Below are 27,428 nucleotides of genomic sequence, written 5' to 3'. Positions count from 1 at the left end.
GATACAGAGTGGAGGATACAGAGTAGTAGGATACAGAGTGGAGGATACAGAGTAGTAGGATACAGAGTAGTAGGATACAGAGTAGTAGGATACAGAGTGGAGGATACAGAGTAGTAGGATACAGAGTGGAGGATACAGAGTAGTAGGAAACAGAGTAGGAGGATACAGAGTAGTAGGAAACAGAGTAGGAGGATACAGAGTAGTAGGATACAGAGTAGTAGGATACAGAGTAGGAGGATACAGAGTAGTAGGATACAGAGTAGGAGGATACAGAGTAGTAGGATACAGAGTGACACGCTCTCCTATTTACTCAGACCAAGTGACCAAGCCAGATGACACGTAGAAAAGTGTTGTAATAGTATTTTGTTACAATGAGGCATAATAACATCACCATCGGAGAGACAGAGAAAGATAACTTCATTAGCTCATGAAGGGCTAGGTTCATTTTTAGAGGGAATCTCACCCAGAAGGGAAACCCCCTACTGCAGCTCCTGGCCCATCTCCAGCTCCCGACCCAGCTCCTGACCCAGTTCCTGACCCATCTCCAGCTCCTGACCCATCTCCAGCTCCTGACCCAGTTCCTGACCCATCTTCAGCTCCCGACCCAGCTCCTGACCCAGCTCCTGACCCATCTCCAACTCCTGACCCAGTTCCTGACCCATCTCCAGCTCCTGACCCAGCTCCTGACCCATCTCCAGCTCCTGACCCAGCTCCTGACCCAACTCCAGCTCCCGACCCAGCTCCTGACCCAGCTCCTGGCCCATCTCCAGCTCCCGACCCAGCTCCAGCTCCCGACCCTACTACAGCTCCTGACCCACCTCCTGACCCAGCTCCAGCTCCCGACCCTACTACAGCTCCCGACCCAGCTTCAGCTCCTGACCCAGCACCTGACCCTACTACAGCTCCCTACCCTACTACAGCTCCTGACCCATCTCCAGCTCCCGACCCTACTACAGCTCCTGACCCAGCTCCAACTCCCGACCCTACTACAGCTCCTGACCTAGCTCCAGCTCCCGACCCAGCTCCTGACCCAGCTCCAGCTCCTGACCCAGCTTCAGCTCCCGACAAAACTCCAGCTCCCGACCCAGCTCCTGACCCAGCTCCAGCTCCTGACCCAGCTCCAGCACCGGTCCAAACCCACGAGACAATACTTTCACAATGGGTGGATCAAACAAACAGAGAGCTGCTAAGACTTTTCTCCATAATAACAACTGGCTAAGAGTCCACAGAGTGGATCAGCCTGGGGCAGTAAAGCCATTCGGAAAGTGGCAGCTTTCTCACAGCAAAGACAGAACACCATAATACTGAAGAAAGAGAAGCACACACCCAGAAAACGCTGAATAGCACCGTGGCGTTCCCTCTTTCACTCAGCTCCCTAGTCCCTACCCTCCCTCTGTGAATAATAACCACCTCGCAGCCTCACACCTGTGTCCTTCACCTGCCCATGTGGAGACCGGAGCCCTCTGTACTAACTGAGCTGGGGCCGACAGAGAATGAAGCATTAACTTGGTAGAGTATCTTGATAAATAGATGTAGCCTACAGTACATGGACATATATTTGGAATAACTGAGCTAGGGTGTAGTAACTGAACTGTGGGGTTTACTGTACATGCCACGTTCCTCTTGTAGTCAGGAGTGAACTGGCAGCAGGACAGAGCACACTGAGGGAGGCCGTAACTCTGTGTTAACCCCTGTGGCAGCCTGCACTAAACTAGTCCATCCTAACTACCGTACAATTACACACACAGGAAATGACACACAGCTGCCTTTTCCATAGCTCCGCTCCACTCTTCCAGGGAAGGCTTTATTACAGGGTTTATGTGGAGTTTAGAGCGTCCAAAACTATTCTAGAGATTTACTGGGTCTCTGTGTCTAAAACAACATCAAGGCCGGATACGAGACAGGACCAGACATTTAGGTGGTGTGAGCATGTTTCGTGTGTGTGTGCATGCACGTAGAGCAGAGTGTGTGTGTGTGTGTGTGTGTGCATGCACGTAGAGCAGAGTGTGTGTGTGTGTGTGTGTGTGTGTATGTGTGTGTGCGTGCGGGGTGTGACTGTCTACATGCGATCGTCCGCATACTCACGTGGTCCCTCATCTCCTGCTCCACGGTGGGTGACATCATGACGACACAGATGACGGTGACGAGGAGGAAGTAGAGGGCGTACATGAAGCGTGTCGATGTGGACTGCTTGATTTTAGGACAGCAGCCACAACAACAGGAGCAGCCTGCCGAGCCACAGCAGCACGCCAGCTACACCAGGAGAGAGGAGGAGAGGCACCGATACAGTAGAATGTCATTATGCTCAATACCATTATGGGGCGGTATCCCCGACACAGATTATACCTCGTCCTGGATTAAAAAGCATTTTCAAAGGAGATTCTCCATTGAGATAAAAAAAAAGTTATGTCCAGCACTAGGCTTCATCTGTGAAGGGGGAATCCATCCCTATAACAACGTAATCAGACCCAGTAACTTCTGCTTACAACTCAAGGAGGGGAAATGCACAGACGGGGGGGCTTGATGCAGCTAAGAGGTTGAGCCTGAGTCCCGGCTGGCAACAGGGTTTAGAGCAGTAGCAGCTTCAGCAGAACCCTGGCTGGTAGAGTACAGAGCACGACAGGGTTCGATACTGCAGTCGCATTTGTGACTGTTTGGCTTGGCAGTGCGACACACATTTTAAATTGGTTCGAGGGTCCCAGTGAAAAAAATATACCCGTTTTTTATTTTTTATTCCTGATTTATTCAACCGGTAATGTGCAAGTAACCAAAATTAAACCAACTTTCTGAAAAGGCAACAAAGGCACAGGGATGCTCCTGTCTGTGTGTGTAAGGGCTCGACATATAGGGAGGATTTGAAACCCTCTGGCCCGGTCTATCACCCCCGTCAGTGTGCAGCTTGGCCCAGTGAAAGAATATACTGTAATAATGTCATTTTTAATCTAGGCTATATAATAGATTAAAAAACAGATGGATTCCTGAAGCTGTTTGCTTGCTATGTCGAGAGAGACGCATCATATCTTCGCCACAACCCCCCTCCCCTTCTTCTTGATGCAACGTTTTAAATTATACTCAAGACACATTATCTTCACACATATTTTAGAGGCTGGTGAAGTATTTTGAATGATATCATTTAGATAATTTTGATGAAACATCAATTTACTTTAGGGCAATCCACCATCCTAACGGTGCACTGTGCACCTGCCAACTTTCCTCTCCAATTCGCAAGAGGCTGAAACCAGAGAGCTGTACAGGGGCACAACTTTGGTGGGGGGGACTTTGTTTTCTTCATTTTATTCTTATTATTTTACACTGCAAACAGCCTACCCGATCGCTTGGAGACGTCCCCATGGTCCTAAAGTACACACCGTTTTGATTCACATTCCAATTCTAAAATGCAATTTCAGAATTGGGGGGCATGTCCCCACCATACCCAGTGAAAGTTGCGCCCCTGGATCTATATATAATGATGAGATCATCATGTCTCCGCCCTAACAATGGCAGTCTTTGTCCTAAAGGCGGGAAGGCAGGTGACAAGCTTAAGTCTGCACATTATTCCCATAGAAACTAGTTGGGCTTACATTGGACAGATTTTGCGGAAAGTGAGCCCTCTCGCTTCGCCTCTTCCTCTCTGCAGAAACTATATCACCGGAGAAAGCATCCAAACGAGTGAAAACAGCGCCCAATGTATCTGATGCTGTCTGGCCAGGAATAGCATGACAAGCCATACTCTTTTGGTCCAGACAGCATCAGATACATGGTTGACACATACTGAGACAGACAGGCGCTGAGATTGATGCGTTTTTCTGTCGGGGCGCGCCTCTGTCAAATAAATGACCAATATTTTATTTGGAAAGGCAACGAGGTACCGCAAGGCGGGCCAAGGTCCCTAAGGCCTGCCCATAATGACAGGCCTGGTTGAATATTTGCAATGTGCAATTCAGTCATCATGGAATAGCCTACCTTGAAAATCAGACATTGCTGCAGTAGATATCTCAGATAGGGTGGAGTGAGGAACTAAGAGGGTTTTATAAATAAGCATCTACCAGTTGGTCATTAGCACTGGAACAGAACACATCAGACCGTTACAAACACATGCGTTTTACTGCGTAGGTTTAGATAGACTGGCTGGTGGCCCTTTTGTATTACAAACAGATTATGCAACAGACAGAGGCATCTCAGATGGTAGGATAGTTTACTCCCATATAACAGACTATGTCACAAACTGATTGACTCCAGGACAGCGGAGTCAATCACCACCTTCCGGAGACACCTGAAACCCCACCTCTTTAAGGAATACCTAGGATAGGATAAAGTAATCCTTCTCCCCTTCCCCCCCCCCCCCTTAAAAGACCTAGATGCACTATTGTAAAGTGGCTGTTCCACTGGATGTCATAAGGTGAAAGCACCAATTTGTAAGTCGCTCTGGATAAGAGCGTCTGCTAAATGACTTAAATGTAAATGTGTAGGCCTCTGTAGGTCTAAATCCCGTCTGTTTAGTTATAAGAATGTATCATGTAAGAGAGACATGAGAGGAAAAGACAGGCATGTGATCAGAAAAGGATCTTGTGCACACTGTTTTTGTCCCCCAGTACTGAAGCTTAGTGCAAACCCACCCTAACTGCCTCACCACAGCTGCGTGTGCTCTGTAGGATCTATTGGAAATCTTTAGGCTAGAGAACGGAACAGCAAGAGGGTGGGGTTCTAACTAGAGGAATAAAGGAGAGTATCTCAGTATGGTGTATAATTATCCAGCTCCCTCCTTCAGAAAAGAAGACAAGGCCTCTGCTTATGAGAGCAGTTAGACAGGACAGGCCCAACTCTGTGTGGTGATTGGTAGCTTCAGAGGCTTCAGTTTCAATAGCGCAGGTTTGATGGGTAGGAGAATCAGCCCCCTCCTGTACACAATATTCACCTATGACTGCATTGCCACACGTCTCCAACTCAATTTTCAAGTTTCCGACGATACAACAGTGGTATGTACGCCTGATTACCAACAACGAGGAGAGCCCTCACAGAGTGGTGCCAGGAAAATAACCTCTCCCTTAAATTTAACACGAGCTGATCGGGGACTACAGGAGACATCCACATCGATGGGGGAGCAGAGGAGAGGGTCAAAAACGTCAAGTTCGACGACCTGAAATGGTTCCTTCACACAGACAGTGTGGTGAAGAAGGCGCAACAGAACCTCTTCAACATCAGAAGGCTGAAAGATTTTGGCTTGGCCCCGGGCCATAAGACCCTCACAAACCTCTACAGAGAACATCCTGTTGGGCTGTATCACCGCCTGGTACGGCAATTGCACCCACAGGGCTCTCCAGAGGGTGGTGTGGTTAGCTCAACACAATATCAGGGGGGACACTGCCTGTCCACCAGGACATCTACAGCACTCGGTGTTACAGGAAGGCCAAGATGATCATCAAGGACCCCAGCCACGGCCTGTTCACACGCTACCATCTAGAAGGCAGAGACGGTACAGGTGCATCAAAGTTTGGACCAAGAGACTGGTAAACAGCTTCTATCTTCCACCACTAGCCGGCCTCTGCCCAGTACCCTGACCTGAACTTCAGACACTGTCACTAGCCGGCTACTAGGTCTACCCTGTACCTTAGTGACCACTGCCCTATGTACAGTACATACTGTACAGTCATTAGGTTTGCAAAGGGTCGGAAACTTTCCGGGAAATTTTCCATTGGAAGGTAAGCCCAGGAATTTGGGGAATTTTTCCTAAATTCATCAACAAAAGTTAGCTTGTAACAGTGAACCTTTTTTGTGGGATACACATAAGGCAAATATTTGCTATATTGTATTTACTTTACCACCATGGCCTTTTTTGCCTTTACCTCCCTTCTCACCTAATTTGCTCACATTGTATATAGACTTGTTTATACTGTATTATTGACTGTATGTTTGTTTTACTCCATGTGTAACTCTGTGTCGTTGTATGTGTCGAACTGCTTTGCTTTATCTTGGCCAGGTCGCAATTGTAAATGAGAACTTGTTCTCAACTTGCCTACCTGGTTAAATAAAGGTGAAATAAATAAAAAAATTTAAAAAATCTAGGTCTTGTGGAATATTTTGTTAAACTATCCTCAATTCAATGGAGTTGCAACCCTCTGCATGCACAATGCATTCTTCCATCACATGTACAGCTGATTTTCAAGATCTTGCACACTAATAAGATGCTATTGAGCCCACACTACTACACTGTCTGAGCCAATGACTACATGCTTTCTGGCAAGTTTTGATTACAATACTGGGTGGGGTGAATATATTTTATATGACATACATGATTGTTTGTTAACTAGTAAATAGTAGCCTACAGCAAAGTGTGTTTAAATCATTTCTAACTTGTTAACAACTTCTGCTAGTTAGGTTTTGCTACCACGTGGGTTTTAGCTTGCTTGAGCCTTCTAACTGAGGAGTGTTAATTCACCTGTTTCCATACACATTTCATTTTAAAACATGTATCTTACAAAGGAGTTGTTTAATCTAACTGTTTAACTATTTATCTGTACATGGAATTGTATTTTTTATTTGTTTTACTAATTTCTTTCTAATCTTTACAGGAAAATTCCACGAGCACTATCTGATGTGTGGAGACATTTAACTGCAGCTAATGTAGAAGGAAAAGCTGTGTACATTTGCCAATACTGTGCCAGATCATATGTGAAGAATGTAACAAAGTTGCAGAATCATCTGGCCAAGTGCATAAAGTCCCCTCTGCGCTCACAACAAGCAACCTCTGACAAAAGTACTTCTACTTCTATTCAAGGTGAAAATGATGATCAGATACCTTATCGATAGCAACAGCTCATGTTCTTCCTGGAATCAGAAGTTTTTTTTGACTCAATGGAGGAAGGTAGTAAGAGAAATGCTGATGAATGTCTTGCTCGAGCTGTGTATGCAACTGGTTCACCTCTGATGCACACAGGCAATGTGTATTGGAAGAGATTTCTTAATGTTCTTCGCCCAGCATACACCCCTCCAAGCAGACATGATATATCTACTCATTTGCTGGATGCAGAGTTCACAACAATGGATACACTCTACAAGAGAGCCAAAGAAATGGTTAGGTATGTGAAGGGTCATCAAGTTATAGCAGCAATCTACCTCACCAAGCAAAGTGAGAAGAATAAGAGCATCACATTGAAACTGCCCAGCAACACCTTTTGGGGTGGTGTGGCCATCATGTTTGACAGTCTCCTGGAGGGGAAGGAGTCTCTCCAAGAAATGGCCATATCACAGTCTGCCGATATGGACAGCCCCATCAAGACGATCCTCCTGGATGATGTATGTTGGGATAGAGTGGTACGCAGCCTGAAACTCCTGAAACCTATAGCAGTAGCCATTGCATGGATTAAGGGAGACAATGCCATCCTGTCTGATGTTCAGACTCTGCTTGCAGATGTAAGAGAAGAAATCCGTACTGCCCTGTCCACTTCACTGTTGCTCCAAGCAGAGTAAACTTCAATTCTGAAATACATCAAAAAGTGTGAAGACTTCTGCCTGAAGCCCATACATGCCGCAGCGTACATGTTGGACCCCAAGCATGCTGGCAAGAGCATCCTGTCGGGTGCAGAGATCAACAAGGCCTATGGTGTCATCACTACCGTGTCTCGCCACCTTGGCCTGGATGAGGGCAAGGTTCTTGGCAGTCTGGCGAAGTACACTTCCAAGCAAGGGCTTTGGGATGGAGATGCAATATGGCATCTATCGTCCCAACATATCTCATCAGCCACCTGGTGGAAGGGACTTTGTGGATCTAAGGCTCTTTCTCTTTTTCATCCTCCAAATCCCACCAACATCAGACGCCTCAGAACGCAACTGGTCCTTGTTTGGGAAAACACACACCAAAGCACGCAACAGGTTGACCAATACAAGGATTGAAAAATTGGTGGAAATCCAGACAAAGTTTAGGCTCTTTGAGCCTGACAACGAGCCATCCTCAACCAGGTTGGAAAGTGACAGTGAAGATGAGGCCTCAGAGACATTGAGGTGGTCCAGGGAGAAGACATGGAAGCCTGAGAGGATAACAACCAAAGCTTTAGTTTCTAGACTTCTAGATCATTTTACAGATGTATGTTGAAAACATTTTTGGGAGATGCGATGGATCATTGGGGATCATTCCATGTTCCCTTTCTTTTGTTGTTCAGTGAAATCACACCATGTGAAGAGTCAACTCATTTAATTAAAGTTCAATTCGTAACTAAATTGTTATTTTTCTATTTCTATTGGAAGAATTTAATAATTTGCAATTATGTCTACTTATGTTAAGGTAAAATGTTTATATTTGTTTCCATATGATATGGTAAATATATCCAATGCAAAAAACACTAAAATAGTAGTAATATTATTTTGCATATATTTCCACTAATTTCCATATATTTTTGTTAATTCCCACGGAAAGTTTCCACCTCTGAATATTCCCCAAAATGTGCAACCCTAACAGTCACTGGTCACTTTAAAGTTGACATACTGTTGACCCACTTTATATGTACAGTATTGTGTAGCTCACTCTAATATACAGTATCTACTGCTGTACATGTCATTCCTAGTACATATAGTGCAAATGAATCCGGTGTAGATACGTAAAGATTGCATTTGGATTACTGTTACAGTGCTATTTGGACTGTTAATTGGATTCGTTCCTTGTTGTTCTTTCTATTTTTTAGTTGATTATGTGTGTACCTGTTTGACATTTTACTGCATTGTTAGCAGCTAGTAACACAAGCATTTCAGTGCACCCGCTATAACATCTGCTAAACTGTGTACGTGACCAAATTCTTTCAGATCTACCAGTGTATGGGGTATTACAGGAAGTGTCAACGAGTGGGGGCTGGAGGTAATGTGCAGGATATTGTGTAGAGGTAGGGAGTTGATTTTGGGCCTAAATCCTATACTACACTACACAGGACTAAATGGGATTAGTTCCTCTCTTTGATAATAATTAATTAGGCAACACAGACTCAAGAAGTGGAGTAGAAAAAGGGTTGAGTGGGTGTTGGCTGTCTTTAGTGAGTGTGTATTTAGCCGTTTAGCTAATCTAATAGAGCCAGTGTATGGGGACGCTCTAACACTAACACAGTGGGACGAACAGACAATGAGGGGGCTAGAGGAGCTAAGTGGGGCTGAGTGAATAGCTAGCTACCGTACCGAGGCATTCCACAGCACACAGAGACAATGGAGATGCCATGACAACCAACTCTGACCCTCCCCTCCCTCAGGTGGTCTGCCTGTATGTTTGGAAGCCCCCGTTCAGACAATATTAGCAGCCAGCCTGCCAAACTATTACCCCTCAATCTGTAGCCATCGATCCCTCATCCCAACCACACCACCCTCATACCCCCCTCCACACACTCACACGCAATCACACACACTACACCCACAAAGGGTTACATGGCAGGCTACCAGTTCTACAAAAGGCCTACACAACCACACTCCTCTTCCACTGACACCACCCCAACCCCCACTGTGACTCAACCATCGCTGGACCCTAGGGACAATGACAACTCTCTCTCTCCCTCTAGATCTTTCTGTTATACTCTCCCTCTCTTTCTCCCTCTCCCATCCTTCAGCTGTCCCAGGAGTTAGGGGTGGAATGGGATAGCCCCTTACATTTACATTTACATTTAAGTCATTTAGCAGCCTTCCCTAAAGGGGTCAGTAAACTAGAGACCCTGCCCTGTTGTTCTCACACAAAGACGCACACAGTCCCACACATGCATGAATACATACGTCCACTCACAAACCCACACACACCTTCTCCCATTTTCCTCTGTGTAAAACCAGTGGGCCACTCAGAGCTTTAGTATAACGGGATGCTTGGCCTTGGATTTACTTCAGTGCATTCCATGTAAAAAGTCCCATGAGCACTAACTTGAAGTTCATAGAAGCACATCAAACTTGGTGGAAAAGGAAAGCTATGAGTCTATATGTTTAGAAATTAAGGCATATATAATTTTTTCCCTAATTTTATGTTAAAAAAATTGGGAATAGATGAATGCTTTGATTTCTGGTCAAACAGATGGAAAAGAGGTCTTAAAAAACATCTAGCAGACAAAATCTTCAAAGGTATTAGAAATACATCAAAACTAGGCGATATGCCGTTTATTCCGTATACCGGGGTATTTCAAAATACTGACTGTATGATTTTCAATACTGTAAAAAAAATATGAATAAAAAACATACAGTACCAGTGAAACATTTGGAAACACCTACTCATTCACTGTTTTTATTTATTTTTTACAATTTTTTTACATTGTAGAATAATAGTGAAGACAAACTATGAGATAACACATATGGAATCATGTAGTAACCAAAAAAGTGTTAAACAAATCGACATTTATTTTATATTTGAGATTTTTCAAAGTATCAACCCTTTGCCTTGGTGACAGCTTTGCACACTATTTTGCATTCTCTCAACCAGCTTCTTGAGGTAGTCACCTGTAATCCATTTCAATTAACAGGTGTGCCTTGTGTGGTGGCATTTTTCTGCTTTACCAAATGAGGAGAGTTACAAACTACACACCAGTCAGAGTTACACTTAAACTACATATTTTTTATTAAGAGCTTTGCAATAGCCCTTTTTGACTTTCAATGATTTGCTATCTCTAATGAACCATTGAAAAGTCCCACCAGAAAAGTACAAAGATCTGTTATAGCCAAGATACATCCCTCTCAACTTACATGACGATCCACAGATCTGAGGAACTGTTCACAAAGAAAGACTTTTCCTTGAGAAAGGAGTATCCCTTAGCCAGATAACATTCACTATAAATTATCGTTCAGTTTGGTCCCTCAGATGAGGTTCTAATCTCGTTTCTGGTACTTCATAGCACAGAACCATTACCCTCATCCAATCTGGAATGCTCTTTAGGTTTTATCACCCAAAGACATTGTAAATCTCCTCTGTCAGTGCTATCTCATAGAGGCCCATCATCAGTGGAACACACACACAGTACTCTATTCTGTCGAATGTAACAACTATTACAATGCAATACAAACATTATAACATAATCTTGCAATTTTCCACGACACTTGTTAAAAGTTTATTTGTGGAATTCCTTTCCTTCTTAATGCGTTTGAGGCAATCAGTTGTGTTGTGACCAGGTGGGGTTGGTATACATAAGAAAGCCCTATTTGGTAAAAGACCAAGTCCATACTATGACAAGAACAGCTCAAATAAGGAAAGGGAAATGACAGACCGTCATTTGAAGGTCAGTCAATCTGGAAAATTTCAAGGACTTGGAAAGTGGCCTCAAGTGCTGCTACAAAAACCATCAGGTGCTATGATGAAACTGGCTCTCATGAGATCCGCCACAGGAAAGGAAGCCCCAGAGTTAACTCTGCTGCAGAGGATAAGTTCATTAGAGTTACCAGCCTCAGAAATTGCAGTCCAAATAAATGCTTCACAGAGTTCTAGTAACAGACACATCTCAACGTCAACTGTTCAGAGAAGACTGCGTGAATCAGGTCTTCATGGTCGAATTGCTGCAAAGAAACCACTACTAAAGGACACCAATAATATGAAGAGACTTGCTTGGGCCAAGAAACACGGGCAATTGACATTAGACCGGTGGAAATCTGTCCTTTGGTCTGATGAGCCCAAATTGAGATTTTTGGTTCCAACCGCCGTCTCTTTGTGAGATGCAGAGTAGGTAAATGGATGATCACCGCATGTGTGGTTCCCACCGTGAAGCATGGAGGAGGAGGTGTGATGTGTGGGGGTTCTGTGCTGGAAGGAAAAGCAGATCTGTCATCAAGGTAAAGGGTGGCTACTTTGAAGAATCTCTCATAAAATGTATTTTGATTTGTTTAACACTTTTTTGGTTACTATATGATTCCATATGTGTTATTTTATAGTTTTGATGTCTTCGCTATTATTCTACAATGTAGAAAATAACCCTGTCCAAACTTTTTGAGTGGTACTGTATATATTACATGTTTTGGGGGGGGGGGACACCCCCGCCTTGTGGGGGCTGCGCAGTGCGTTGTACGCCACTGATATTAACTAACTATAAGTTAAACCTAAAATATGTAACTTTCTGTGCAACCTGACCAAATTCACATGGAAATGTGTCATTATCGTTTAAAGTCAATCTGGGAAGCGGTAGATCTGTTCTAGGTGCTCTATTTCTATGCTTCCTGTTCTTAAGTTTAGTTTTCGTGTCTTTGACTTTCGGTTTTGTACACCATCTTCAAACAGCTGAAAATACAATATTTTTGGTTATGTAAAAGATATTTCACAGCAGTTTAGATGGTACAATGATTCTCTACACAATGACTACTTGTTTTGTCACATAAAATACAATTTGGTGAACTATTAGAATTTTAGCAATCGGGAAATGGAGACGCAATTTCTGCATATTGCACTTTTAATTCTAACTATAAGAAATCTAAGATGTGTCATAAATGACTTTCAGCTCAGGACTCCAGCTATGCATTTGGTTTGCTAACTTTCTAGCTGAGTAGCTAGATGTCAAGATCAAGTATGAAAATCTAGATACCGCCCAACCCTAATCAAAACACAATCATTTTGAAGTAAAGACCCCTACCAACTAATATCAACATTTAAATTAAGTTTTGCAGAAATTATTTGCCTTCTCTAAGTTTAAGAAATATTACCAACTGTAATTCTGTTACCAAAAACCCACATACCTTTAAGCTTTTTTCTGTCCCTCGTGAGGATAATGTAAGCTCACAGAAATAAGAAGTAAACGTAGACCTACCAATAAGTTATAGTGTTTTTACTGACAACAATTTGGTTTATAACTTATTAAGTGACTAAAATGTGTCATTCTGTTACCAAATTGGTAGCAGAATGACCAATAAATCTGTAACAGAATGACTGCAACTGAATTGGCTACAATGGGAATTCATAGTAGTGACAAACCACAGTTGGGTCACCTGCTTACTGTCCTCCCTTCAACTGGCATACTGTTATGTTCAGCTCATAGGGTCACCTGCTACTGTCCTCCCTTCCACTGACATACTGTTATGTTCAGCTCATAGGGTCTCCTGCTACTGTCCTCCCTTCCACTGGCATACTGTTATGTTCAGCTCATAGGGTCTCCTGATACTGTCCTCCCTTCCACTGACATACTGTTATGTTCAGCTCATAGTGTCTCCTGTTACTGTCCTCTCTTCCACTGACATACTGTTATGTTCAGCTCATAGGGTCTCCTGCTACTGTCCTCCCTTCCACTGACATACTGTTATGTTCAGCTCATAGGGTCTCCTGTTACTGTCCTCCCTTCCACTGACATACTGTTATGTTCAGCTCATAGTGTCTCCTGCTACTGTCCTCCCTTCCACTGACATACTGTTATGTTCAGCTCATAGTGTCTCCTGCTACTGTCCTCCCTTCCAGTGACATACTGTTATGTTCAGCTCATAGTGTCTCCTGCTACTGTCCTCCCTTCAACTGACATACTGTTATGTTCAGCTCATAGGGTCTCCTGGTACTGTCCTCCCTTCCACTGACATACTGTTATGTTCAGCTCATAGGGTCTCCTGGTACTGTCCTCCCTTCCACTGACATACTGTTATGTTCAGCTCATAGAGTCTCCTGCTTTACTGTCCTCCCTTCCACTGACATACTGTTATGTTCAGCTCATAGGGTCACCTGCTACTGTCCTCCCTTCTACTGACATACTGTTATGTTCAGCTCATAGGGTCACCTGCTACTGTCCTCCCTTCCACTGACATACTGTTATGTTCAGCTCATAGGGTCTCCTGGTACTGTCCTCCCTTCCACTGACATACTGTTATGTTCAGCTCATAACGGTTTTCTTTCTGTTGCGGGGTGGTCAAAGCAAGAGTATGAAAACTGTCTGGACAACGCCTTCCTCTCTCTCTCCCTGTCTCTCTTCTCTCTCTCTCTCCAGTTAATGTCACCTCTCCCAGCTCTTAGTGACAGCCACCAATGAGTCCCCTCTCTTTCCATTTACTGATAAACAGCACTCTCACCCACTGAGCACCGACCGACATGGGACATCCATGGACGTTGAAAGGTCGTTGAAATTTGGTCCGTCCAAATCTGAACCAATCACAGACGTCTGTTTCATAAGTTTGATAGCAAAGTACAGTACAGTACAGTACAGTACAGTACAGTACAGTAAAGAAAAGTAGAGTAGAGTTTAGTACAGTAGAGAATACTGGAGTAGAGTACAGTATAATTTACTGTATTGTACTGTACTGAACTAAATTATACAGTACATTACTGAATTCTACTGTAGTGTACTGTGCTGTACTGTAATGAACTTTACTCTACTGTGCTGTGATGTCCAAACATTTGAAACATATACGTCTATGATTGGCACACGGTTGGTCCAATCTGGAACATTTGGTCTTGTCTGGGGCGGAGATCATTAGAATACTAGCCAGTGTGCAGAATAATACCCAAACATGCCAAAGTGGAAAATTAAATATTTCTACCATTGTGTACCTATTCAGGATACATCACCATGTAGAGAATGACATTCATAATTATGCATTTCTGTGTAGTACATACACTAAGTGACCAAAGATATCTGGACACCTGCTCGTAGAACATCTCATTCCAAAATCATTGGCATTAATATGGAGTTGGTCCCCCCACTTTGCTGCTATAACAGCCTCCACTCTTCTGGGAAGGCTTTCCACTAGATGTTGGAACATTGCTGCGGGGACTTGCTTCCATTCAGCCACAAGGGCATTAGTGAGGGTGGGGAACTGATGTTGGCCCTTTAGGCCTGGCTCGCAGTCGGTGTTCCAATTCATCCCAAAGGTGTTTGATGGGGTCGAGGTCAGGGTTCTATGCAGGCCAATTAAATTCTTCCACACCGATCTAGAAAAACCATTTCTGTATGGACCTTGCTTTGTGAACGGGAGCATTGTCAAGCTGAAACAGGAAAGGGCCTTCCCCAAACTGTTGCCACAAAGTTGGAAGCACAGAATCGTCTAGAATGTCATTGCTGTACATGCTGTACTGTTAAGATTTTCCTTCACTGGAACTAAGGGGCCTAGCCCAAATCATGAAAAACAGCCCCAGACCATTATTCCTCCTCCACCAAACTTTACAGTTGTCACTATGCATTCTGGCAGGTAGCGTTTTACTGGCATCCGCCAAACCCAGATTCATCTGTCGGACTGACAAATGGTGAAGCGTGATTCATCACTCCAGACAAGTGTTCCACTGCTCCAGAGTCCAATGGCGGCGAGCTTTACACCATTCCAGCCGACACTTGGCATTGCGCATGGTGATCTTAGGCTTGTGTGCGACTACTTGTCCATGGAAATCTATTTCACTGACATTGCTTCCAGAGGCAGTTTGGAACTCGGTAGTGAGTGTTGCAACCGAGGACAGACGATTTTTACGCGCTACACACTTCAGCAATCAGTGGTCCCGTTCTGTGAGCTTGTGTGGCCTAACACTTTGCAGCTGAGCCGTTGTTGCTCCTTGACGTTTCCACTTACAACTGCACTTACAGTTGACCAGGGCAGAAACTTGACGAACTGACTTGTTGGAAAGATGTCATCCTATGACGGTGCCACATTGAAAGTCACTAGGCTCTTCAGTAAGGTCGTTCCACTGCCAATGTTTGACTGTGGAGATCTCATGGCTGTGCGCTCGATTTTATACACTTGTCAGCAATGGGTGTGGCTGAAATAGCCGAATCCACTAATTTGACGGGCTGTCCACATACTTTTGTATATATATAACAAGTGACATCAATAAGGGATCATAGCGGTCACCAGGTTTCAACTGATCAGTCAGTGTCTTGGAAAGAGCAGGCATTCATAATGTTTTGCATGCTCAGTGTACACACTGCATTTCGACATCATTACAAAATTGAGGGCTTGAAAAAGAATGAATCAGCAGGTTGACACAACAACAACAGACAGATGAGTGTGTGAAACCCACAGCTGTTCCCAGGTCGAGGGATATCTCTAACACTATGAGATACCACTACAGGACTGAGATAGCAACAAAAGAGGGTGGAGAGCACACACACACGCATGCACGCGCACACACACGCACACGGGTCAAACCCAGACTGTGAAACAATAAGCAGAACACAACACCGGCAAATCAGGATAGGACTGTATCTGAACACAACAGTTACATGTAAAGTCATGCTATGGTTACATCAAGCCAGCCAGCATCCCCGTTTGGCGAAAAAATTTGCAGCAACCCCACCCTTAAACTACTTCCCATGGCTATGACCCTCTCCCTCCCTCGCTTTGTGTCTGCAGAGAGAACGAGAGAGGATGTGACCACATACAGAAACCCAGGAAGACAAAGACAGAAGGCTGAGGCAAACACACACAAACACACGCCTGCCTACACACACACACACACACACACACACACACACGGGCCGACAGAGTTAGGAGAACAACCACTCCAAGTCTCAGAGCGAGTGACGTTTGAAACGCTATTAGCGCGCACCTTGCTAACTAGCTAGCCATTTCACATCGGTTACACCAGCCTAATCTCGGGAGTTGATAGGCTTGAAGTCATAAACAGCGCAGTGCTTGAAGCACAGCGAAGAACTGCTGGCAAAACGCACGAAAGTGCTGTTTGAATGAATGCTTACGAGCCTGCTGGTGCCTACCACCGCTCAGTCACACTGCTCTATCAAATCATAGACTTAATTATAACATAATAACACACAGAAATACGAGCCTTAGGTCATTAATATGGTCGAATCCGGAAACTATCATCTCGAAAACAGTGAAATACGGAACCGTTCCTTATTTTATCTAACGGGTGGCATCACTAAGTCTAAATATTCCTGTTACATTGCACAACCTTCAATGTTATGTCATAATTATGTAAAATTCTGGCAAATTAGGCGGCCCAAACTGTTGCATATACACTGACTCTGCGTGCAATGAATGCAAAAGAAGTGATACAATTTCACCTGGTTAATATTGCCTGGTAACCTGGATTTCTTTTAGCACAATATGCAGGTTTAAAAAATATATACTTCTGTGTATTGATTTTAAGAAAGGCATTGATGTTTATGGTTATGTACAGTCATGCAACGATTGTGCTTTTTTCGCAAATGCGCTTTTGTTAAATCATCCCCCGTTTGGCAAAGTTGTTGTCTTTGTTAGGAAGAAATAGTCTTCACAGTTCGCAACGAGTCATGTTAGCAGGCAATATTAACTAAATATGCAGGTTTAAAAAGATATACTTCTGTGTATTGATTTTAAGAAAGGCATTGATGTTTATGGTTAAGTACACATTGGAGCAAGACAGTCCTTTTTCGCGAATACGCACCGCATCGATTATATGCAACGCAGGACACGCTAGATAAACTAGTAATATCATCAACCATGTGTAGTTAACTAGTGATTATGATTGATTGATTGTTTTTTATAAGATAAGTTTAGTGCTAGCTAGCAACTTACCTTGGCTTACTGCATTCGCGTAACAGGCAGTCTCCTCGTGGAGTGCAATGTAATCAGGTGGTTGGAGCGTTGGACTAGTTAACTGTAAGGTTGCAAGATTGAATCCCTGAGCTGACAAGGTATATATCTGTCATTCTGCCCCTGAACAGGCAGTTAACCCACTGTTCCTAGGCCGTCATTGAAAATAAGAATGTGTTCTTAACTGACTTGCCTAGTTAAATAAAGGATAAATAAAGGTGTAAAAATAATAATAATAATCCATTTAAAAAAATTGGCCAAATCAGTGTCCAAAAATACCGATTTCCGGTTGTTATGAAAACTTGAAATCGGCCCTAATTAATCGGCCATTCCGATTAATCGGTCGACCTCTACACTGAACTGTTTCCTATACACTGACACAGACACACAATCACACACACACACAATCACACATACAGGTTTACCAACTCCTTAACGGGGTAAATACAGCCCCTGGTTACGCTAAACAAAGACAGGCGTATAAAGGAAGAGAGAAAGCGAGAGGGAAAGGGACAAAGGGAATGTTGAGCAACCCAAGAGGCATCCATGACAGAAACAAACTGAAGAAAAGAGACCCACAGAGGCACAGGCGGACAGACAGACAGTACACAGGCACAGGCGGACAGACAGACAGTACACAGAGGCACAGGCGAACAGACAGACAGTACACAGAGGAAGAATGTGGTCCAGTCATAACACACTGCTACACAGCCATATTTACCTTTACTTCCGACACAACCGCACAGATAAAGCATCTTGCTAATAACTGTGTTAACTGTGACAATGGATTACCTCTAGTTACATGTCAAACTTCAATGTGTAGCAGGTTTTTTCATCTGAGATGGATATCAAGTATCAAACACATGTATGCCAATGAATTATGCAACCATCTCTTGTCAAGTGCTGGCTGAGTCAGCGGTTTATAGGGATGTAACGATTCACAGATATGCAAGGGAAGGTTGCACAATATATTTCCACAAAACGAACAACTTAGGTTGATGATATTCCATCTAAACAGTATTTATGCAAAAGTTGATCATTTAAAAAAAGTATACACTTCATTTATCAAAAACGCAACAATACATTTGGGCTTTGACGTCAAAAGAAGAACTGGTGGTGGTGGCAGTGCACTGTTTGGATCTAAATGCCAGAAGCTGAATGGGAAGAAAGTCCTACCGCTTCGGGCAGACTGGGTCAGGGAGCTTCAGTCATATGCAGGCCTCACTTTTACAATTACCACGGCTACCAACAGTGGAAGAGTGGATTCAACATGAAGCTGAGGCCAATTAAAAAAAAATCTTTGACCTTTCCTGATCTTGTATATCTGCGCGGCATCTTCAGCGTTCAAATACTAAAATGGTTTGTGTGATATTATGCTTTATTCATTGAGTGACAAACTATGTAACTTGCTAGGTTATTGATATCTATGCACTGTTGAAAATGGTGTTTTACGGGAAAAAAAGTAAGCTACCTGCTGAACGGTGTTACGTTCCCCAGTTTATGTGTTGTAGTTTGTGTATTTGCATGTGTTTATTTCAGGAAATGGCTTCCTGAAATCCCTCAAGCAGCTGATTGGTCGACTCCATGGCTAATTGGAGAGCTGACCCCGCCCCCTCGTCAAGACGCAGCTGTCTCCAATTACCCATTCAATCTGAAGCTATATAAAAGCCAGTGTTCTGTTCAGGAGAAAGAGATTTGCTGGGAGGTCATTGCAGAGAGATTTTGCTAGAGGTTGATTTTGCTGGGAGTTCATTGCTGGGAAGTTGGTCAGATAGAGCTTATTTGTTGTCCTTTGTTTCTTAGTTTGTTTGTGAAGTTGTTTAATATTCTGTTTCATTTGTTCCCAGGGGAGAAGGGGAAGGCACCTAGGGAGTGCTTAGGCAAGAGGCCCGCGGGCATACATATACCCGTAGCATATTCGCTGTCTAGGCACACTAGGTAAGACCTGGGCGGACCACCCCCTGTATTTTGGTTAGGGCACCAGGTGGTGCTAAATTAGGTAAGTATTGGTTAGGCAGGTAAGATAGGAGGGGGGGCTTTGAGATTTACTTTCTTTGCTTTGGTTCCGTCCAGCCCCTTTTCCCCATATTACCGTGTAAAGGAATAAAGTCCTTGTAAACTGTACCACATTCTGCTTGTTGTCATTCTTACTCGCACCTACAGTCCATACCTTTTTCACTTCACGGAGAGTTTAATTGTAGCAGGGTGTTGCGTTCCCTCTTCATAGAGGCGTACGTAACAAATGGGGCCTTACAATAGATATTATTTAGATTGTTCAGGTTCACCATCACCAATAGTTTTGGTAGTTTTGCTTTAAACAATCAGTGTATATGGTCACTTTTAGAGAGGCTTACTGGATGGCAGAAGCAAGAGAAGACCATTTGTTTTTGAGATGGGGGTGAAATCCAAAGTTCTATATATTCCTTGGTGATAAATATTGATACATTACTAGCTCAAATACTTAATCTGCAAAAATGACAAGTGAATTGGAGGGTGATGGTGATTTCAGAACCAAAGTGGGGAGACAAAAACAATCTGCTACATTGCCCCCCCACCCCCCTAATCTGATAGTGGGGTGGTAGATGCCTAGTCTCCCTTATGGCTCAGGTGTCTACATCTCTCTTTCTCTCTCGCTTCCATTAGCACCAAGCAGACGGGCATTTCACTGGGTTTCATCATACTACCCTCTCTACATGCAGACCCTCAGCACATCCGGGTACATGCTAAATAAACATCCAAACGTAAACACACACTAAACTAGAGCAGAGCAACTAGCTCCAGACATAGTCCTACTCCCAACCACAACTATGCTCTCATCGTAGCCTGAGCCAAACTTTAGTGTTCTAATGGCTATACCTGGTACAGGCCAAGCCAATCAAAGACCACATTATCCTGGGTTTTGATTGAGGGCTCAGCGCTCAAGTCCCCTCCTACGGAAGCCTGTATTCGTCTGTGTTCACAGGCAGAGGGGTTTTGAAAGGACACTTCATCATAATCACTACACGTGTTGTTTCCTAAACATGAAGACAGTCTATGAGACTGACTATGCATATATACACTATGGCTTTGTTTACTTAGCCACGTTGGTTCAGAAGGAATCCTTCTGTCACTGTTCCAGGGTTAGATCTCTTTGCCCAAAGCCTGACCTCTACTATTATGGGCTAAACTGCCCAGCAGGCCTGGGACCTGTGTCTGAATGCAAAGTGGGGCCAGGTGGCACTGCGGCAGGCCCGGAGTGACAGACATCTACTGGATGTTTATGTTAGTCAGCTGCAGGTGTGTGTGTCTGCCAGACTAGTACTGCAAGGCAGGTGTATGCTGAGTCAGTGTGTGACTACAGTGTGTCCCTACCTCTCACTGCTGTGTTTCTCACCATAACGTTATGTTTCCAACGTAGGTCAGAGTTACGGCTGCACCTATCAGAGACACCTCCCTGGTCCAGACTCTCCTGTCCCAGACTACTTCTCTTCGCGTCCATCTACACCACCTATTCTGTCAAGCTCTGGCCCGTTTCTCTCCAATACTAATCGAATCCAAAACAGCCAGCCCCCCCACATTCAACCAAGGAGGAAATGAACAGACCACACACACACACACACACACACACACACACACACACACACACACACACACACACACACACACACACACACACACACACACACACACACACACACACACACACACACACACACACACACACACACACACACACACACACACACACACACACACACACACAAACGTATACACACACACGTTGACAGGGACAAAGCTAATAGGGGTCTGTGACCGGATTAGCATATGGCCTGTACAGCAGGACAATTTTGACTAAAGTGTTTGTGCTTAATTTTCTGCAAATCTCAGCCACACACACACCACCCCTCATTTCCTTTAATTCCTTTCTCCATTGAATGGCCTGAAGGGATGGCCCTGACTGCACTGGATAAGGGATGTGTCCCTGTAATTAAATTCATCTGGAGGAGAAACTATTCCGTGTGGTTAGACTAGCAGGCAGTTAGGATCAGCCCTGGCCCATGATCCTCTCCTCCTTAATGGAACAATGCCAAGAACTAGGTCTATTCCATGGGAAATATACGTTTTCTGTGTCCCTGCTTGGATGATATATTTTCCTCAAATATCTCAACATGAAGTCATGTTTAACTATGTGTTAGTGGACTTTTGATTGGTTGGTTTGACACTAGAAACCTATGAGTAAACTACCCCGTAGTCTTTTCAGCCATAGAAGCTCTGCTCATCACCTAATGGCTTGGCCATATCATCCCCAAGTAGCCGTCTCTAGACTTGTCAGTTCATGCAGCTTTTGTATTCTGATCACGTCATGCGTCTTCACCTAGGATAATCAAATCAAACTTTATTTGCCACATGCGCCGAAAACAACAAGTGTAGACTTCCCCGTGAAATGCGTAGGTACAAGCCCTTAACCAACAGTTCAGTTCAAGGGTATCGTGTCTAGACTTGGCAGCTCATGCAGCTTTTGTATTCTGATCATGGAGTGTCCGGATTCCCTTTTCCCGCGCTATATTTAAATGCCAGTATGCGAGTATAAATCTGATAATAACAAAACAACAACTTGATGGCAGTAGCCAACTGCTGTAGCTAACTAGCCAGCTAGCCTCTGTAGCTAGCCAACTGAAGGGATGGCAAAAAGGTTAGCATAACTCTAGCCAAACAAAAAGTAGTTTTCCTAATAAGCGAGCTGGCTAGCATTTATGTAGCCAGCAAACACGTTCCTCACCGGCTAGGAACGCATTTCCTCCCATGTTTAATGGAAAAAAGGTGCCTCTCGCTCCCAAAACACATATTTTATGAAGACTTGTGGGCGAAGTGCGGATGATGTCGCCTACTGTATGTGCTTTCAGTAGCCTGATAGAGTCCAGACTGAGGAGAAACCCGCACACAATGCATCCCTGACCACCTCCTGAAGGGGTCAGCCAGATCTGAACACAATTCCATTTTCTATTACAATTTAAGGGCCTTTATTGGCATGGGGGAAACATGTTTACATTGCCAAAGAAAGTGAAATAGATCATAAACAAAAGTGAAATAAGCAATAAAAAAAATAAACAGTAAACATTACACTTACAAAAGTTCCAAATGAATAAAGCCATTTAAAATGTCATATTATGTCTATATACAGTGTTGTAATGATGTGCAAATAGTTCAAGTACAAAAGGGGGAAAAAATAAACATAATAACAAATAAACATAATGCTGTTTGTTCTTCACTGGTTGACCTCTTGTGGCAAAAGGTCATAAATATTGCACACTGTGATATTTCACCGAATAGATATGGGAGTTTATCAAAATTGGATTGGTTTCAAATTCTTTGTGGGTCTGTGTAATCTGAGGGAACTATGTGTCTCTAATATGGTCATACATTTGGCCGGAAGTTAGGAAGTGCAGCTCAGTTTCCATCTCATTTTGTGGGCAGTGTGCACATAGCCTGTCTTCTTTTCCATGCCAGGTCTGCCTTTGGGGCCTTTCTCAATAGCAAGGCTATGCTCACTGAGTCTGTACATAGTCAACGATTTCCTTAATTTTGGATCAGTCACTGTGGTCAGGTATTCTGCCACTGTGTACTCACTGTTTAGGGCCAAATAGCATTCTGGTTTGCTCTGTTTTTTTGTAAATGATTTCCAATGTGTCAAGTAATTATCTTTTTCCTTTCTCATGATTTGGTTGGGTCTAAGTGTTGCTGTCCTGGGGCTCTGTGGGGTCTGTTTGTGTTTGTGAACAGAGCCCCAGGACCAGCTAGCTTATGGGGCTCTTCTCCAGGTTAATTTCTCTGTAGGTGATGGCTTTGTTACATTTAGGGTTAAGGTTAGGATTTGGGGTAGGGACGTCCCAAGGGTCATGTCTACACTTGACATTTAGACGCGACTTCTGCTATCAGAATACGAAGATCGCATTGTATATTGAATTAAACTCAGTACTGCTAGTCAAGCGGACACATATCATTAAACTGGGAAAGAAGAGATCTGCCAAAGCCATCAGAACCACACAGCATTACGTCACTGGAAAACTGTGAGATCAATTCAAAAAACGAATTGGACCAAGCCGAACACAAAGGCTAGACTATGTTTGTAGAGGTAGCCTGAGCGGCAAATTTAGGCACTGAACCCAAAATTGTGTCACCGCATGATAAACAGTGCAACGATATTATAGTACATTGTTTACAGTCGAACTGACATTGCTAACACCAGTAACATTTAGCCAGTTTACACAAATGTTACAGACTCGCTTCTGATACGAATCACAGCAGCTTTGTAGATGCATTGTGCGCTAACGTTACTTTGTATACATTTTTGGAAGCTGTCTGGCTTTATCTTCGATTTGTCATCAGCAAGGAATAGCTAGCTAAATGAGCTTTTAGCCAACCGTTGGAAGACACATATATACACACACACATTTAATAAAATACAAAAATTAATTTCAACCTTCAATACACATTGAAATTAAGAATAAAACAAAAACCACTACATGTCGACATTGTTCATCAAATGTAAACTACACATTATGCTGGAGTTTAAATTATTAGCAAAACAGGGATAGCTAGCTATAATATTAGCCGGTTGCCGGAGAATTTTACATGAACGTGCCAACTAATATTCCGACATCAGTAGAACACACTTGCTTATTATTACTCACCTGCCCTATACAGCGCGGGGTACACATCTTGTTACGGTGGTCAAAAATACCCTTTCAGAATGTAGCCCACTTTTCCAGTTCCGGACGTTCTCTTGTAGAGATCTACTTTAAAAGACCGTGGGGACAGTACGTGTGACCCAGTCTTCCCCGTCTCTCTCGTTCTCTCCTCCCACTGTTTTTATCGTGATGGCGTTGCTTGCTACAGGCAGCTGCTGAACCACTCATTGCACAGACAAAAGCCACTATTTAACCTTTGAGTCACTAGAGCGTGACTCAAAGCAAGTAAGATGTAGAGGTACTGTGTAATAAATCACTATGAAGCGTTATAAACAGTTAATACGACAAAATAAGATACTGTGACAATGACACATTTAATTTATAATATTGTCTTTTCTCATTTCATTTATTTCTCACTTCCGTTTTAGTCACATTGTTCTAGGTTCATATAGATTCCGTTCATGACAGTTGGTCAATAAACTGTTATATTAGGGATTAGAAATGTCCTACAGTCACAGTGAAATCCTTTTGAATAAACCGTGTGTGTGTGCGCGTGCGCGTCTGTTATTAATGTGTCTGTCACGTTGTGTGTCTTTGTTACAGAAGTGTTACTGATTCTGGCGTTGGCTTTTCATAATGTTCCATAGTGAGACTATCACTGTAGTCACCATAGTGACAGACAACGAAATCTCAGGTCTCAGCTTCAACAACTTGTCTATTAGCCGGAACCTGGGTGATGACACTGACCTCATCTTCTCAAACTTTTATCTTTTCTCTCTTTCATTTCCACAGAGAAACGCAAACAAGATACAGGGAGGAATGTTTAGAGGGGCTGTTTTTTTTCACTCAGTGTGGGTGTGTTTGTCTACGTGTTTGTGTGGACTAAAATGACCTTCACATGGATACAGAATGGCATATCTGAGCTCACTCACACAGGCAGCCTTTTCCTACTCTGTCCTTGTGAGTAATATGGGACAGGGAAGCCTGGGCGTTTATTTAATTTAGCATAATATTAATATTTATTTTCATATCATGTGATGCCGAGAACCAATATCATGTGATATTGACGTCAAAGTCAGATAAGGGAGCAGGCATTTGATCTTGAGTCAAACGTGCATTCTCTCATTCTGTCTCGCATTCTCTCACAGAATGAGCGATATAGGGCTTAACAATGGCGCTCATAACTATTCCTGGAGTGATTCTGCTATCACAGTGTGAGCTGATAACTGGCCTCTTGTGTACAACTGCTGTGTGTGTCATCTGACGCCGCAGTCATACACACACCATCCATTCACACACACACTGGACCCTGTCATTTCTCCAGACTCGGCCGCCACACAAGGCCATTGTGTCCCTGCTCTGCTGTTCCAGTGCGGTATTGTATTGTGGGGCATCATTGCCCTCACCTCAACCCTGAGCCCCATGATCCAAATGACAGAGGTCTGTCTGGACTGAGTCCTGCTCCAATACCAATAAGATGTCCTTCCTTCCTTTTCATTGAGATAACAATCACTGATCCAACAGCATTTGATGGGTGAAAGGCAATAAGGGCCTCACTACAGTACAGGTGTCGAGGATGGCAGCTTTTGACATGCTCTGTTCTTACACAACTGGACAGGGGACAGCTAAAAGGTAGTCTCCTCTCTCAACCTCTATGGAGTGCTGACTGCCCTGAGTTTGGCGAGAGACTAAGTCTGTCATGAGATCTGCTCTCACTTGTCAGGTTGTGTTAGATCAGTCTGGACAGAGGGGACAGTAGTGATCGGGGGAAAGTATATACAGTAGAGTATCACAATATTATTTTTGATTATAAACTGGGTGGTTCGAGCCCTGAATGCTGATTGGCTGACAGCCGTAGTATATCAGACCGTATACCATAGGAATGACAAAGAGATGACTGCGTGAATCAGGCCTTCATGGTCGAATTTCTTCAAAGAAACCACTACTAAAGGACACCAATAATAAGAGGAGACTTACTTGGACCAAGAAACACAAGCAATGGACATTAGACCAGTGGAAATCTGTCCTTTGGTCTGATGAGTCCAAATTTGCGATTTTTGGTTCCAACCGCTGTGTCTTTGTGAGACGCAGAGTAGGTGAATGGATGATCTCCGCATGTGTGGTTCCCACCGTGAAGCATGGAGGAGATGGTGTGGGGGGTGTTTTTCTGTTTTTTTTGTATATATTTTTTTACATTGAACCTTTATTTAACTAGGCAAGTCAGTTAAGAACAAATTCTTATTTACAATTATGGCCTACCGGGGAACAGTGGGTTAACTGCCTTGTTCAGGGGCAGAATGACAGATTCATACCTTGACAGCTTGGGGATTCGATCCATCAACGCTCTAACCACTAGGCCGCCTGCTGCTCTGCTGGTGACACTGTCATGGCTACCACAGCATTCTGCAGCGATACACCATCCCATCCGGTTTGTGCTTAGTGGGACTGTCATTTGTTTTTCAACTGGACAATGACCCAAAACACACATCTAGGCTGTGTAAGGGCTATTTGACCAAGGAGAGTGGTGGAGTGCTGCACCAGATTACTTGGCCTCCACAATAACCCGATCTTAACCTAATTGAGATGGTTTGGGATGAGTTGGACCGCAGAGTTAAGGAAAAGGAGCCAACAAGTGCTCAGCATATGTGGGAAGTCCTTCAAGACTGTTGGAAAAGCATTCCAGGTGAAACTGGTTGAGAGAATGCCAAGCATATGCAAAGCAGTCATCAAGGCAAAGGATGGCTACTTTGAAGAATATAAAATATATTTTGATTTGTTTAATACCTTTTAGGTTACTACATGATTCCATATTTGTTATTTCATAGTTTTGATGTGTTCACTACTATTCTACAATGTAGAAAATAGTACAAATAAAGAAAAACCCTTGAATTAATAAGTGTGTCCAAACTTTTGACTGGTACTGTAAGTATTGTCGTAATATCGTATTGTGAAGTCTGTGGAATTTCCCAGCCCTAGGGGACAGGAGGTCACTTTAGACTGTTGACATACAGCACTGCTGGTGGCACACTGGTGTCATACTGGAGCTGAACTGTGCCACCGTCTGCCCTGGAGGCATTATGTCTCCTTGTCACACACATTCTCCCTCCCTCCCACAATGGGTAAGTTTGTTTTGCATGGCTCAGTGCCCCAGGGTGGGCAGGGCCTGCTCATTTCATGCCATTCTATTGGTCCTGAAGTGAAATCTCTACCAACCCGGGAACCGGACCATGCAAAATGAACTTGCACACTGTCAAAATCTAATCAAACCCTGTCGCCGGTATCCATATTTCTGTCCACACACATTATATTGCGAGATTCTCCTTTTTGGGTTTTCATTGC

The 27,428-nt window shown here is 43.6% G+C and overlaps 1 protein-coding gene across 1 annotated transcript in view; it reads right to left on the bottom strand.

Annotated features, from left to right (window-relative positions):
• The window catches only part of serinc5 (serine incorporator 5), a 51,178-nt gene extending 26,908 nt beyond the window's left edge, over nucleotides 1-24,270 (bottom strand). Inside the window, exons 1-2 of the mRNA XM_065011630.1 lie at nucleotides 24,093-24,270; nucleotides 2,086-2,253 (exon numbers count right to left, since the gene is read on the bottom strand). Coding sequence (XP_064867702.1) covers nucleotides 2,086-2,253; nucleotides 24,093-24,119 — 195 coding nt within the window. The 5' untranslated portion in view covers nucleotides 24,120-24,270. The remainder of the gene's footprint in view (nucleotides 1-2,085; nucleotides 2,254-24,092) is intronic.
• Between the last annotated feature and the right edge of the window lie 3,158 nt (nucleotides 24,271-27,428).

Source organism: Oncorhynchus nerka, linkage group LG27 (assembly GCF_034236695.1).
Source record: "Oncorhynchus nerka isolate Pitt River linkage group LG27, Oner_Uvic_2.0, whole genome shotgun sequence".
Taxonomy (NCBI): Eukaryota; Metazoa; Chordata; class Actinopteri; order Salmoniformes; family Salmonidae; genus Oncorhynchus; species Oncorhynchus nerka.
The sequence above is the reverse complement of the archived record's forward strand: the minus strand, read 5'-3'. Positions and strand labels throughout refer to the sequence as shown.